This window comes from Oncorhynchus keta, chromosome 18 (genome assembly GCF_023373465.1).
Source record: "Oncorhynchus keta strain PuntledgeMale-10-30-2019 chromosome 18, Oket_V2, whole genome shotgun sequence".
Lineage (NCBI taxonomy): Eukaryota > Metazoa > Chordata > Actinopteri > Salmoniformes > Salmonidae > Oncorhynchus > Oncorhynchus keta.
In genome coordinates this window covers 22,746,582-22,762,555 of record NC_068438.1, presented here as the reverse complement: position 1 = coordinate 22,762,555, position 15,974 = coordinate 22,746,582, and the positions used below count along the sequence as shown (strand labels likewise).

The 15,974-nt window shown below is 44.4% G+C and overlaps 1 protein-coding gene across 8 annotated transcripts in view; it reads left to right on the top strand.

Annotated features, from left to right (window-relative positions):
- Positions 1-8,546, top strand: part of LOC118371707 (hypermethylated in cancer 1 protein-like) — an 18,291-nt gene extending 9,745 nt beyond the window's left edge. For all 8 annotated transcript variants that reach the window (XM_035757276.2, XM_035757277.2, XM_035757283.2 and 5 more), the window contains one exon: positions 1-8,546. This exon is cut by the window's left edge. In XM_035757276.2, the coding sequence (XP_035613169.2) occupies positions 1-1,428 (1,428 nt within the window). In that variant the 3' untranslated portion in view covers positions 1,429-8,546.
- Positions 8,547-15,974: the final 7,428 nt, after the last annotated feature.

The following is a 15,974-nucleotide window of genomic DNA, read 5'->3' as shown; positions in this document are numbered from 1 at the left end:
AACGATGAGGATCGGGAGGGGGGGCTGAGCAGCCGCACTAGCCCAATGCTGGGGGCCAACGGCGGGGCCTACCCCACAGAAAAGATGGAAACAGCTGATCAGGCTGGGTCTCTCCCTCTTTACTCCTACCCCCACCTCAACCAGCCCCTCGGGCCCCACCTGCCCCACCTCCACCGCTCCAGCTCCCAAGGTCCAGACCACTACCCCTGCCCCCCCAGCCCCGACACCCCCACAGAGGCTGGAGAGCCCAGCAGGGAGGTGGGCAACATCTACCGCTGGGTGAAGCATGAGCCACTGTCATACACAGCTGAAGATGAAGAAGATGACGAAGATGAGGAGGAAGGGGGTCGAAACGGAGACCAGGACCACCAGCATCACAACCACCATCATAAGGCAGGGGAGGAAAGCGAGGATCGCTACCGTAGGGTGGGCTGTGACGGGGAGGATGAGAAGAGTGGGTCAGGCAGTGAGGAGACAGGCAGTAGTGAGGGTCGACCATCACCCACAGGGGCCATGGGAAGGTTCCACCTACCTTACGAGCCTGAGAGCTTTGGGGACAACCTGTACGTGTGCATCCCCTGTGACAAGGGCTTCCCTAGCTCTGAGCAGCTCAACGCCCATGTAGAGACCCACACAGAGGAGGAGCTGTACTCTGGAGGGGAGATGGGTAGCAGCAACAGCAACCCCAAAAACAACAGCAGCAACAGCAACGGTAATGGCAACCTGGGCAGCCTGTCCTACCTGGAGGGGAAGTCCAGCCAGAGCCTGACTCCTGGGGTCCTGGGGGAGATCATCAGACCCTATCGCTGTAACTCCTGTGAGAAGTCCTACAAGGACCCGGCCACGCTGCGCCAGCACGAGAAGACCCACTGGCTCACAAGGCCCTACCCCTGCAGCATCTGTGGCAAGAAGTTCACCCAGCGCGGCACCATGACCCGCCACATGCGCAGCCACCTGGGACTCAAGCCCTTTGCATGCGACCACTGCGGCATGCGCTTCACCCGCCAGTACCGCCTCACAGAGCACATGCGCATCCACTCCGGGGAGAAGCCCTATGAGTGTCAGGTGTGCGGGGGCAAGTTCGCCCAGCAGCGCAACCTCATCAGCCACATGAAGATGCACAGCAGTGGGGGGGCCGGAGGGGCTCTGACGGCCGACGGAAAGCTAAAGCTTGACTTTTCGGAGGGGATCTACCCCCTGAGTAAATACGCAGCAGAGCACCTGGGGCTGAAGCAGGAGAAGGCCTCAGAGCTACTGGTAGAGCATGCCATGGAGAGCCTGTTCCCGCTGTCCAAACTGGCAGCAGAACACCTGCGCCTCAACCACCATGACAAGATGGATGTCCTGGGGATCCAGGCCCTGCCCCCTCCCCCAGGGTCCCTCTCTGACTCCCACTCCCGTATCATTGACCGCTACTCCCCCAGCTAAAATGGCCTTGGCTACCAAACAGTCCTGTGGGCACACAACTTAACTTACAGTATTCTAATGTCATTCACCACAACTTCATCAGTATCTGCACCTCAGACTAAGGCCAATACCTGGCCTAAAGAATGCCCACAAACTGTGTAGACTCCTATAAGTGCCTTTCTTTCCAAAGTTTGCATTATATGCATTTCAAAAACCTTCCTAGAAGAACTGTGCTATTTCTATTATATTTTGACCAAGGAATACCCACTCAAAACAGTGTAGTATTTATCTATATGGAAACAATTTTTTTTTTTTAAACCACCGAGCCAAAAACAAATTGAGAACCAAAAAGCAATTGTTTTTATTTATTTTTTTGTGCGTTATGAAAAACCAAAGAAACTGTTGCAAGAAAGTGTTGCAATCAGACCCTAAACCTGTGTACTAAATGTACTATTGTACTATTACTGTTGTAAATGTATATAAAATGGAAAAAAGCACATATGGACATGATTCAGGGCTCCTGTCCAGAACTGAAAGGAACGCTGCACAAAAGAAAAAGCCAAACCTTTGGGATTTGCAAGTGATTGGAACACTGCATTTAGTTTTTGGGGTACTGGATGTCCTCTGTATCTTCCTATTCAGTTGTACCCCATGCTCCAGATGTCCTAGCCATGAGGGAGTGAATAACGGAAGACAGCATTCGCTCCACCATTTAAGTCAAGTGATCTATGCTTTGTTTTTCCACCGTTTTTACGTACTTCATGATCATGATGTTGTGTACAGAGAGACTCATATTAAATAATAGTAGCTTACTGACTCTTACACCCAGTGCCATAACCCTTTAAACCCATAACCTCTCTTTAGACTTGCATCCCAGTGCCTTCAAATTGTTATTGAAAAGTAGCGAGGAGCACAACCCTGTGATCTCACAACTGGGACGCATCATGGTGCATACCCAACTGATGACACGCCAATCCTTCTCCATGGCTTCAACATCCAGTGGTGTGGAGTGTAGACTAAGCATGGGTGTTGCCTGTGACATTGTGGAATATTTACAACGGTGGGTGCAGCTGTACAACTCACCAGAGGAGAGCACAGAGAGGCCACCCAAGTCAGTGCCGAGAGGCTAGAGTCAATTACCACCAATCAGTCACTATCAATAGCAGCAATTCCCTCTAACACAGATGAAGAATCAGGACTGACAATTGTCCCATACTGCAGATAAATAACCACTTTAAAAACCTTTTGACCAGCCCCATGTAGTCTCAACTCTGTCTGAGAGACAGAGGGTCGTGCTGTCATTGACAGGCCAAAGTGACTGCTCCGCTGCTGCCTTAATACACACACGTTCACACACACACACACACACACACACACACACACACACACACACACACACACACACACACAGGGACTGGGAGCTGCTAATGTGACGACGTTGTGAACATGAGAGCTGGGCGCTAGCTGCCTCTGACAGTGCTCTGCTCGTGGTGCGGCGGCAGGCCGGGCCGTCGGTGTGGGTGAACAGCACAGCCCAGCTGCTGGCCTCCCAGTCTTCCAATAATCCCTGTGAAATCTCACATTCTCCCTGACAATTCACACTGTCTGTCGGCCTGACGGCCCATTTCATGCCTGCCATCCAGCCCCTCTGATCCACACCATGACAAGACATCCGAGCACTGCCGAGCCGAGTCCTACCATCTGCCCTTCCATGCTTCCCTGCCTCTCTGCTAGCAGGCTATCAAACATGGCACAATACAGTACAGTAGCAGGTCTCAATATCAACCACCCAGTTCCTTTAGAAAACAATGAGCACTTATTGTTTTGGGGTTGAAGGCACTTATTGTTTTGCAATTTAAAAAATATCTATATTCCAAGGAGCATGCTGGCTTTTTCTTTTTCTACGTTGTCGGACCTTGTGTCAGATTGGAGTTTGTTGACCACTATAGTGCCAATGCCAACCTCAGTAGGTTAATGTGAAGACTAAAGCCATGAATGCACTGTGATAGATTTAGTGAATCTTAAAACCTTAGCTTGGAGACTGAGACAGTAAGCCCTAGTATTGTGGGATTGTATTAATGTACAACATTAATTGAAGGGCTTTATTCTGTAACATAATGAGCATATCAAGGTGTGTTTTTCTGTCCCATATTTTCTTTCTCTTTCTTTAGATTTTGAACCAAAGCAAAGTGAAACTGGTGCTTACCTCAGGACTGAACCCAGCATGGGGACGCAACACTTTAGCTACACAGCAATCAACCAACCAAACACACACGTACACACTTAGATACAAGCAGATACAGACGTCTACACACATTTTTATTTTTATTTTGAGGGGACAATAGTCCTGTGTTAAACTTGTGGTTATTTCATGGTTATGAGATGTCTTACAATTTTGTTGATAACATGTGATATTAACATTTTCTGCTTTTATCTTAATATTTTGGGTAAATGTTCCTTTTTTACTGCCCTCAAAGAGGCTTTGTGTGGTTCAGACCAATGACATTATCTTCATAAGGAAAAGTCAAGCTGGTGATCTTCTTTAATTCAACAGAATATACAAATGTACATGTTGATGGGGCTTGTAAGACAAGACGTAAGGCAATACCTCTGGTTCCAAAGAAACGTATAAACACTCTATGTGAGTTAGGTCTTTTATTTTTCACCCGAAGCCGCAATGTTTAGTGACGTGTTTGGTTGCACACCAGGAGTGATGTATTTCTCAGTGTTTCCCTAAACAGATAAACAGTGGCTGGGCTCTGAGTGGGTGAAAGCTATAGCCTGAAGATGTTTGACCCATTTCTCTGGACGGGGTTTGTGAGCTGATGATGATGATACTCAGACTAAGGCTGTGTGTGTATTCATACCACAAACACACTTTAAGCTAGCTTGTTTCCAGCCTACGTGGAACACACAAATCCACACTTGTCTCCAAAGTTAATTTAGAAAATAGTCTCCAGCTGTTTTGTAATAACAAAATAAACTAGTTTAAATGACAGGGGCAGTGGACAATTTCAATATTCTATGTATCATGGCAGTATGAGGTTGGACCACAGACATGTAAAGTCCCATAGACAAGAGGTAACAGCCCATTTGAAGTGGATGTCAACGGTGGGAATATACATCTCTCCTGCTCATTCTCTCTCTCATTCATTAGTTCAATCTCACTGAAAGTCTATCTCCCACTTTCCTTTTTGTGCACCGTTAAAACAAGAAAGAATGTGTTTCCACTGACACTCTGAATCTGTACAGGAAGAGAAAGCAGGATAATGTTCAGCGTTACTGTTCTGAAATGACCCTTTATATAAAGGGAAAGGGGAGACCTAGTCAGTGGTACAACTGAATGCCTTCAACTGAAATGTGTCTTCCGCATTTAACCCTCTGAATCAGAGAGGTACGGGGCGTTGCCTTAATCGACATCCACGTCTTCGGCGCCCGGTAAAGATGGGTTAACTGCCTTGCTCAGGGCCAGGGGGGCCGTGTGTGTGTGTGTGCGTGCATGCGAGCGAGCAAGTATAAAGGGAGAAGTGTTGGGTTGTCTGTTTGTGTCCACATGTTATTTGAGTATATGAATGGCTGTTAATGTATGCTCTGGGAATAGTTCTGGTGTGAAGGAGAGGAGAGGTGTGGAGGAGCAGAAAGTGAACTCTTGGCTGGGCTTTAGTGTTGAGCAGGATGTGCAGTGTGTTTCTGCTCGCGGACCGATAGAGACACAGATGGAGATAGGGAGGGAGAGGAGTATGGAGAGCTCAGCAGGGTGGACATGAGCCCATTGTTTAAATATGAAAGACTGATCTTACTTCTAAACCTCTCCATTGAGAAAACGTTAAGAGCCTCCCTATCTTCTTCTTCTCCTCTTCCTTCCTTTCTTTTCTTTCTTTTTTTAAAGGGGAGGAAACCCCTGTCCACTCTTATATTGTACAGTGATGTTCTTACTGTGCTCTACTTTCAGAAAGGTCCAATGCAGACGTTTTTATTTAAATATTACAATTTTGGGGTAACAATGAAGTACCTAACTGTGATTGTTTTCAATCAAAATGGTAGAAAAAAAAGTTTCTTAGCGAAGAGCAATTTCTCAAACAAGTCTGTCTGGGAGTGGTCTGAGTGGGGAGGGGAAAACTGAAAACTAGCTGTTATTGGCAGAGAGGTTTGGAACTCTCTTTCTTATTGGTCTGTTAACTAATTTAGGCTGGCCAAAACTCCACCCCATACAGCTCTTACACCAAAAGGACATTCTCATAATTTTCACAATTTCACAGTATTATTCCAACCGGAGAGTGTGAGAATATATATATATAAAACACAGGAAAATCACGATTTTGACTGCACTGATCTTTTAACAACCACTTTCATAAGCTTTGTGGTGTACTTTTAGCACAACCAGTTCAGAAGAGGGCTCTCTATGACATAACTGTTTAGGAAAAAGAAGAGCAGCCTCCCTCCATATCACCACTATTACAGTTGACATTTACTATACAATGTGTGCCAAGAGAACGTTAGCATTTTGTTGACCGTGACTAGAGCTCAATACAAGACAGGAGAAAAATAAAGCTCTGTCAGTTTTAATGCAGAGACAATCTTTTCATAATTATTTTATTGGGATATTCTGTGCCTCATTCTTGCCTTGCAGACTGACTTTGCCTTATTAGAAAAACAAGCAATGTTGATACTAGCATTCAATGCAGACTTGTTGTAACTTTTCTGGCCAATGTTCATATTGAGGTTTTCATTTTTTTACTCCTGTGATTTTTTGGGGGGAATCTTATGAACTCATGGAACATGTATAGGTATTTGAACCCTAAGCCTGATCCATATGTCAACTATTATGAAATAACCCTGGATTATGTAAATGACTCTGATGTCTGGTGTGCGTGTGCATCTGCTGAGTGACCACAATGCACCTGTCCATCTGTGTTATTTCTCTGCTGTTCCCACAGTGGACCTGTTTGAATTAGAAGGGAGGGAGAGAATTGACACTTTCAACGGTCTTTATTACAAGCAGCTGCTTTCCTCCATTTATTCCCCCAAACTGCACTTTTCTGAAGAAATCATTGAATTATGATTTGTATTACCCTCGCGACCCCCTCGCGACCCCCCTCAATCGCCTTTCCTCTCCCACGTTGCTTCCTCCTTTTCCTCCGTCTCTCCCCGATCCACTGGCCTCCCACTTATCCTTCCCTCGTTACTTCAAAGCACTGCTTTCCCTTCACCTCTCTGTCTGTCTCCCGCTCTCTTCTTGACACTCAGCACGAACCACTAGCCCACGCCGCCAGCCCTCCTCCTCTCTACTCCTCCTTCCCTATTCCCCCTCTCTCCCATGATCAAGTCATTTCCAGCTGTTTTTCCAGCTGAAGAAGACAGTTGTCTAAATGTTTACGCAAACAACTACTTTCTTTTTCTTAACACCCTGATCAAGTTCCAAGATGAACTTCAAGGCATGTGTTACAATACTGAGGATGACGGGCCAAATACAACATTTGATGACGTTATTATGTACTTGCTTTCAAGTCAGGAAGTGTATTACAAAGGCAGATAAAATAGCATTATTATTGAGGAAATGCAGGATACTATGAGAAGGAAATGTTCAGGGGGAAATATGCTCAGAAAGATGCCAGTAAAGTAAACATGAGTGGATTAAATTGCACAATTAAACCGGACCACAGCTCCACCAGCCAAGTCATCTGCTGAGATGGAGAGGGAGAGAAAGAAAGAGAGAGAAAGAAAGAGAAAGAAAGAAAGAGAGAGAGAGAAAGAAATAATGAGAGAGTTAAAGTACCAGTCATAGCTTCAGTAAACAACATAGAAAAAACTGAGTGTCGGTGAGCTGCTGTATCGTAAGGTTTTCATGTTGGCGTCTCAGTCTGGGTGCCCTCAGCATTGGTTTCTTCTTACCAGGCCTTCAAATCTTCAATCAGTCTCCCCATGATAGAGACAGACAGTCTTTGTTGAAGCAGAGGAGAGTGGTGTGGCTAGTGGCTGCCCCATGTCTTCTTCAGTATGTTTTGCTTGGAGCGTTCTGTCTCCACCAGGCAGTGAAATTGTCAGACCGCAGACCTGATCAACAGACAAGACAGATTTAAGTGGACACCATTAAATCTAGAATATCATATTGCCGTTTCTCAAGGCTTGACTCTAATGTTATTATTCATTTACGGTACTTCTCCTAAAGTACCCCGTTTTGGATCTAACCCGGGGTCTAATAGTCATGTATGAGTACACATGTACACACACACACACACACACACACACACACACACACACACACACACACACTTGGATGGCAGACTGCCCTGTCACTGTTCAGGACTGGCTGTTCCAGATTAGGTCAGATTTAATTAGACTTCCCTGCTCCTTTTGGAGTGTCAGTTCTTGTAGAAAAAGTCATTACTAAAGGAAAGGCAATGTTACTGATGGCCTGAACTGAACACACACTGAGACGCCTGCCAGAATGTCACAGAGGGTACACACAGACTCCCCATTTATATCATGCATGCACACACACGCGCGCGCACACACACACACACACACACACAACCAATTGGATCCCATATAGAAATGTGGATTTACTGAGGTGATTGAGGTGGAAATAGAATTTGAATGTGTGGTTCCAGAGAAGGAAAGTTCAACAGGCATGTAGACAGAATAGGTAAAGGGGAAGACAGAGGCACTAAACAGTAAAACTTCACCAATTTACATCAGATATTATTCTGGTTTTTCCAGGAAGATAATGGAATTTAATTTACTAAACAAGCACACCAGTATTTTTTTATTTGATTCATTTAAAAATATTTCAGTTTTTTCAAGCGCTTTCTTGAAAATAAAAACCAAGGGTTTGAATACAAAGCAATGAACAAAAAAACAAACAGTATTTTTCTATGTTACATTTTCAATATTGTTCTTATTTTGCATTAGTGAAATGAATGTATTTATTGCATGTCTAAGTGTTTTATAGGTAATTGTTTTGTGTGTAAATTTCGTGGGATATTATCATTATTTTCTTTAATTCCAATGTCTAAATAAATCATTTTTGATAAGGCTTTTATTTGTTTTAAGCCATTGTGAAAATGTTATGTTTTTGTTTGTTTCTATACTCAAAATCAACTTGGCAATAAAAATGAATTGCGTAATGGTTTCACAAAGCGTCTGTCTTGTCACTTTATTTTTCTTGTCACTTTTAAGGAATGAATCCATCCACATCAATAAGATTGTCTTTCAGCACCAGACTCAATTAAATCCATAGTAAAGAATATCTGAATTGTAGAGCAGTTCACATTTAAAGGTCATTTCCAATTGCGCCGACATATGCAGCGTTTACTGCGAATGCAGTAATATAATAATAATAATATAATAATAATAATATATGCCATTTAGCAGACGCTTTTATCCAAAGCGACTTACAGTCATGTGTGCATACATTCTACGTATGGGTGGCCCCGGGAATCGAACCCACTACCCTGGCGTTACAAGCTCCATGCTCTACCAACTGAGCTACAGAAGGACCAGTCTCCGTAACCACGGAAATGTTGCCTTTAATCGTCAGTCTCTTCAGAGCTACAGTTGAATAGAGCCCCTAGTGTTGTGTTGAAGAGTTTCACCACATTTTGCCAGACAGTGGCAGCTCACACAACGCAGTCTGTGATTGGGCTTCCATCAAATACCTGAGATGAGTGAGACAGCTATTTTACCTTCCAAAAGACAAATAAAGAAAAGTACAGCTTTTATCACCTGCCACGGAAATATTTCATTGAGATTTCACTGAATGTCAATGATCATTACCATATCTTTTCTAATGCATTCTGAAATAAAGACCCATGGAACAGAGACGAGAACCTCATGTGGAAGAAAGAATTTCAGCAGAATCCCATGCATCGTATTAGGTCCACATGCAACACTGAACAGATCAATTACCCTGTCAGCAAGAGCAAGAGCAGCCAGAGACACACACCATGTGTGCACGTTTCCTGATACACTATTCAACAGCATGTGAAATCATTGTATAATTTACATCCATATCTGGATATGGATGCATAGCCAGCACCTTGCTGCGACTTGCTTCGTGACACTTAAAGAAATGTAAAAGAGAGAACGCTGTACCTGAAATCTAGAGCTCTACTTGCGCCACCACCTTCACATTCAACGAATAGGAACATTATGACACAGAACATAGACACCGTCAGTGCCACAAAATAATCTCTATTCAAATACATACATTCACTATAAACTGTAATGCAAACTTCTCTTTGGTGTGATTTCATTGGGAAGCTTGTATACAAACATGATAGACATGTCCCAGAGTGCCCCAGCTAGCTGTATTCCTGTCCTGAGCCTTGGAGCGGCAGGGGTGGTGGATCGGGGCCGGGGCAGTGATGCCTCTGCCCAGGGCACATTCTGATGGGGTGGTCTGAAAAGGCAGGGCCTTACTGGCAGTGTGCCAACTCTCACTCTGCCCCCCTGCAACACCCCAAATCAAATGGCAAAGGTCTGAGGTGTCTGGTATCGGGGCACTGGTGCCCTGACCCAGCATGGTAATGTCAGGGGGCACAGAAGGTGGGTGCCTCCACCACCGTCCCCCCCAGCCTGTCACACAAGCACTCCTATGGGCATTCCTTGCAAGGCACAGACTCGTGGGCATATACTTAATCACTGACATGCATAGGTATATGAGATCATGATCAACACAGATATGAGTGTCAAAACACCTGTGGAGAAACATGCCAAGGATCACATTCAATCTACATCATTTAAACTCACTTTGGTTACATTGAGAACATGTTTATGCTCTAAGGGCATTGCCAAGGTCTGCCCTCAATCAACCACAGCCGAAGGTAACTCCCCATTTCAGATGGTCATATCAGCATGGCCCTAGGTACTGAGTGTACCACCATTCTGCATTCTGCATAGGCATACCAGTAGTCTTCCAGAAAAATGACATCTAGGGATGGGAGTGGTCTTATCTGTGTGTGTGTGCGTGTGGACAGTATGCAGGCCTGGCTGTGTGTGGCGTCTGGAATTGGGTGATGAACCCTGGAGAAGTATGGGAGGGAGGCAGGGAACTGAAGTGAGGGGAAGGAGTCGGTGGACCGAGATGAGGGGGGACTGGATGAGAAGGCCAAGGGTGTTGTCTGCTGTCTCATCCTTAGGGGCAGGGGCCTTGCCAGAGTCAGGACAGAAGATATAGAAATACACACACTGTCTGTCTGCTCAGCATTTAGCTTCCCCTCCCCAAACCAACACACACCACTTTAGCCTATAGAGGGAGCTAGCATGTGTATGTGTGGGTGTCTGTTGAGGGGCAGAGCTGTTAAGAGGGTACTGCTCTTCTGATCTCTGTCATACCCAACCCTCATGTTCTTCACCACATGAGTCTCTCCCTGTATTTCTCTTCCCCTCTCTTCCTCTCCCTGTCTACACAACCCTTCTCTCCCTCTATTCCTCTCTCCCACCCCCTCTTTCACTCCTTGGACTTCCACAGAATGGAAAACAGCTGGGTCTGGGACTGCCCAGAGCACATTATGCCCAGCTATTCAATGAATCCCCACCTCTCCCCTCCTCTCGTCCTCCCCTCTTCTCCTCCACCCTGTCCAGTGCGTTCCCTTGCTCCCTCTCCTCATTTAAGGTGTGGTTGTGCAGCTGAACAAAAGGAAAACATCTTGTATGAGAACATGGTTCTCACCCACATATGGTACTCCTCTCTGTGTTTCTGTGAATTCCTTTCCCAACCCAACTCCCTGCTGATCCTCTGCTGTTATGACTGCTCCTGCTTTTGACAAGTAGAAAAAGGCTGAGATATAGTGCAGCTGAGCTCTCCAGCTAAGTATTTGTAACCTTAACTTGGGTAACGTGTTAAAGAAGTTACTACCCCACCTCCCACCCTCACCTAGTTCACCTGCTGTGGAAGGTAGAGGGGTTGCAGACTGCAGATTAGTACAACAACAGCAGCTGCACGTGCCACATAACAGAGAGAACAATGGCACATTGGTTGGACATGAGAGACTTTCTATTGAAAGATGATTGATTAAACATAATGCAGCATATTGGTAAAATGGCTACTCAGTCAGACATGTAGGGGAAAGTGGGGTAAGTTGAGCCGAAGGTTTAGTTGAGCCACCTCTTGTTTCTAGGAAACCATACACAAAAGTAATCACGTGACCAAAATATCTAAGAAGAGATCATGGAAAAAGTTGTACATTCAAATGAATTTATTGTGTTATAGGTGTCATGATGCTTGTATCTAACCCAAAGTAGATTGTTTTAAGATTGTTTTATACACCAGTTGGGGTCTCTGTAAGATACAATATGAGGTCCTACCCCTAGCATCAAAGTAGCTTGTTGTTACTCCAATGTTAGCCTTGGGGTAACTTGAGCCAATGGCCACCATACCCCATACAAATGATAACATTTGGTCAGTTTTATGCATAATATGGGTAGTGTTTTTTCGCAGTGTGTCATGTGCATATGAACTCAAGATAGTGTGTTGTTACAGGGCAGATATCATCATGCCCCGTGTAAACACTCTCAGAAAAAGGGTTCCAAAAGGGTTATATGGCTGTCCCCATAGGAAAAAAAACATTTGGTTCCAGGTAGAACCCTTTTTAGTTCCAGGTAGAACCATTTTTGGTTCCATGTAGAACCCTCTGAGGAAAAGGTTTTACATGGAACCAAAACAGGTTCTTCAAAGGGTTCTCCTATAGGAACAGCCTAAAAACACTTTTAGGTTCTAGATAGCACTTTTATTAAGAGTGTAGGATCGAGGAAAACAATCAGAGGTCTAGCCCCCCTTGAGGTTCTTGAGAGAGCCACCAGGAAATGAGAGAAGTGAGAGAAGGGAAGAAGTTCATTAGAACAGCAGCAAGGGAGGAAAAAATAGACTGAATGACACTGAAGAGGTACAATGACAAGAAATAAATCACACACGTACCTGTGTGAAAGACAGACTATGACAGAGTAGCAGATACACACAACGTTTCATCTCATGACATGGAGTCTGAGCTTGATAAACATGTCAAGAATCTCACAGACTAGTTTCATGGGCTTAGTAGCCTCAAATGCAGAGAACTTGCCTACAAACTGGCACATTAGTAGCCTCAAATGCAGAGAACCTGCCTACAAACTGGCACATTAGTAGCCTCAAATGCAGAGAAGTTGCCTACAAACTCGCACATTATTAGCCTCAAATGCAGAGAACTTGCCTACAAACTGGCACATTAGTAGCCTCAAATCCAGAGAACTTGCATACGAACTGGCACATTAGTAGCCTCAAATGCAGAGAACTTGCCTACAAACTGGCACATTAGTAGCCTCAAATGCAGAGAACTTGCCTACAAACTGGCGCATTAGTAGCCTCAAATGCAGAGAATTGCCTACAAACTGGCACATTATTAGCCTCAAATGCAGAGAACGTGCCTACAAACTGGCACATTAGTAGCCTAAAATGCAGAGAACTTGCCTACAAACTGGCTACAAACTTGCCTATAAACGGGTCAAGAAATGATAGGGTAAGTGATATCTATACCTGAATTTAGGCATACATGAATTAATCTTTGACCTACCAGCATGAATTAAACTTTGACCTACCAGCACCATCACCCTCCACTGACCAAAATAGGGGAGGGTTGTACCATTTTTTGGGGCTTTGGGGAGTGTTGTTTGGCTTTTTATTGGGCACAGAGGATGGTTTATATTCGCCCTTTTGCAGGTTTTACTATATAATTTCTTCCATATAGCCACATTTCCTCATCGGCTTTCATGTGCCTACTTCCCTTATGCACTATGCTTTTCTGCACGCTTACTATAGACTACCAGTCTAACTGTCTATACTGCCATACATCAGGACCAACTGATCAAGTGAATCCAGGTGAAAGCTATGATCTCTTATTGATGTCACATATTAAATCCCCTTCAATCAGTGCAGATGAAGAGGAAGAGACAGGTTGAAGAAGGATTATTAAGGGTATGGTAGTAAGTTCCAGGCACACTGGTTTGAGTGTGTCAAGAACTGCAATGCTGCTGGGTTTTTCAAGGTCAACAGTGTGTATCAATAATGATCCACCACCCAAAGGACATCCAGCCAACTTGACACAACTGTGGGAAGCATTGGAGCCAACATGGGCCAGCATCCCTGTGGAACAGTTTCGACACCTTGTATATTCCAATTGAGACTGTTCTGAGGGAAAAAGGGTTTACAACTTAATCTTCAGAAGGTATTCCTAATGCTTTGAATGGTGCATATCCACAATTCATAGTGACAACAGTGGTAGGTAGATCATTTGTCCCAATGTGCAATAGGTTAACCATTCAAAGCTGCTCCAAGTTTCTATATAAATGCACATTAACATAGAGTAATAGCTGATAGGCAGCGGAGAGGCCAGCTGTGTCATTGCTCACGAAAGAACAGAAAATACATGAGACACACAGCTTAAAAAGCTCCCCTATTGATCTTGTTTATGGACAACACAATTATCTAGACTAGCCTACAACACCACAATGCAATTAATAAATGCATTATTTTCAAGTGTGTGTGTGTGTGTGTGTGTGTGTGTGTGTGTGTGTGTGTGTGTGTGTGTGTGTGTGTGTGTGTGTGTGTGTGTGTGTGTGTGTGTGTGTGTGTGTGTGTGTGTGTGTGTGACAGAGTGCCATTTCAATTTCCTGCCCTATGATTGACTCAAATGTGGGCACCTGCCTTGACAGAACCACCCATCCTGTTCCTCTCAGCTTGCTGTAAGCACACATATACACACATGAACACACACACACCCAAAACACATACACACAAAGAGATGAAGACGCACACAAATACGACCACAATGCCTCTTGTCCCGCACACCTACCCACCCTTACCCACACAGAACAACACCTTCACAACCCACCACCCACTACAATCTACAACTTAATTGAAGACAAAAATATGTTCTGTAATAACAAAGCATGTATACACGTGTACCAGCCTCCATGGAACTGCTAGTTGTACTACAGTCTAAGCAGCTCAGGATAATGAATAAGTAATGTATGGATGCTGGAAGCTGTGGGGAAGCACAGGGTAAACAGGGGCCTTTACAGTCAGAATGGGCACATCCAGCACAGCGGAAGCCTGACAAGTCCAGACGGAGCCCCCGTGGCCTGGGGGGAACTGCGTGGCTGACTGGCTGACTGGCTGACTGGCTGGCTGGGAGGCTGGCCGACTGTGTGGCTGGCTGGCTGAGCCAGCTCTGGAGCTCAGAACAGAACAGAGGCATGGCAGGGTCAGAACAAACACATTCATTCACATGTGGATAATAAGGAGATGTCTATCTATCAGTGAAGAGGAGGAGAGGATGAGAGGTGGAGAGGAAGAGAGAAGAAGAGAGAGAGAGAACAAGAAAGAGGTAGAATTAAGGAGAGAGAGACTTTACATGCCTACAGGGGGACAGGATGATCTGAAAGATAATGTGCTGGCATGCAAACCAATTACCATGCTGACAGAGGAGTGGTGTGTGTGTGTTTCAGTGAATGTGCGTGTGTGTGTGTATATGTGTGTGTGTGTGTGTGTGTGTGTGTGTGTGTGTGTGTGTGTGTGTGTGTGTGTGTGTGTGTGTGTGTGTGTATGTGTGTGTGTGTGTGTGTGTGTGTGTGTGTGTGTGTGTGTGTGTGTGTGTGTGTGTGTGTGTGTGTGTGTGTGTGTGTGTGTGTGTGTGTGTGTGTGTGTGTGTGTGTGTGTGTGTGTGTGTGTGTGTGTGTGTGTGTGTGTGTGTGTGTGTGTGTGTGTGTGTGTGTGTGTGTGTGTGTGTGCGTTTTCCAGCATATGTGTGTGTACAGTACATATCAAATGTTTGGACACACCTACTCATTCCAGGGTTTTTCTTTGTTTTCACTATTTTCTACATTGTAGAATAACTGTGAAGACATCAACACTATGAAATAACTCATAAGGATTCATGTAGTAACCAAAAAAGTGTTAAACATGTCAAAATATATTTTATATTTGAGATTCTTCAAAGTAGCCACCCTTTGCCTTGATGACAACTTTGCACACTCTTGGCATTCTCTCAACCAGCTTTGAGGTAGTCACCTCAAATGCATTTCAATTAACAGGTGTGCCTTGTTAAAAGTTCATATGTGGAATTTTAATACAATTCTTAATACATTTGAGCCAATCAGTTGTATTGTGACAATGTAGGGGTGGTATACAGAAGATAGCCCTATTTGGTAAAAGACCAAGTCCATATTATGGCAAGAACAGCTCAAATAAGCAAAGAGAAATGACAGTCCATCATTACTTTAAGACATGAAGGTTAGTCAATCTGTTAAATTTCATGAACTTTGAAAGTTTCTTCAAATGCAGTTATAAAAACCATCAAGGGCTATGATGAAAATGGCTCTCGTGAGGACTGCCACAGGAAAGGAAGACCCATTCTGCAGAGGATAAGTTCATTAGAGTTACCAGCCTCAGAAATCGCAGCCTAAATAAATGCTTCACAGAGTTCAAGTAACAGACACATCTCAACATCAACTGTTTAGAGGAGACTCCATGAATCAGGCCTTCATGATTGAATTACTGCAAAGAAACCACTACTAAAGGATATCAATAATAA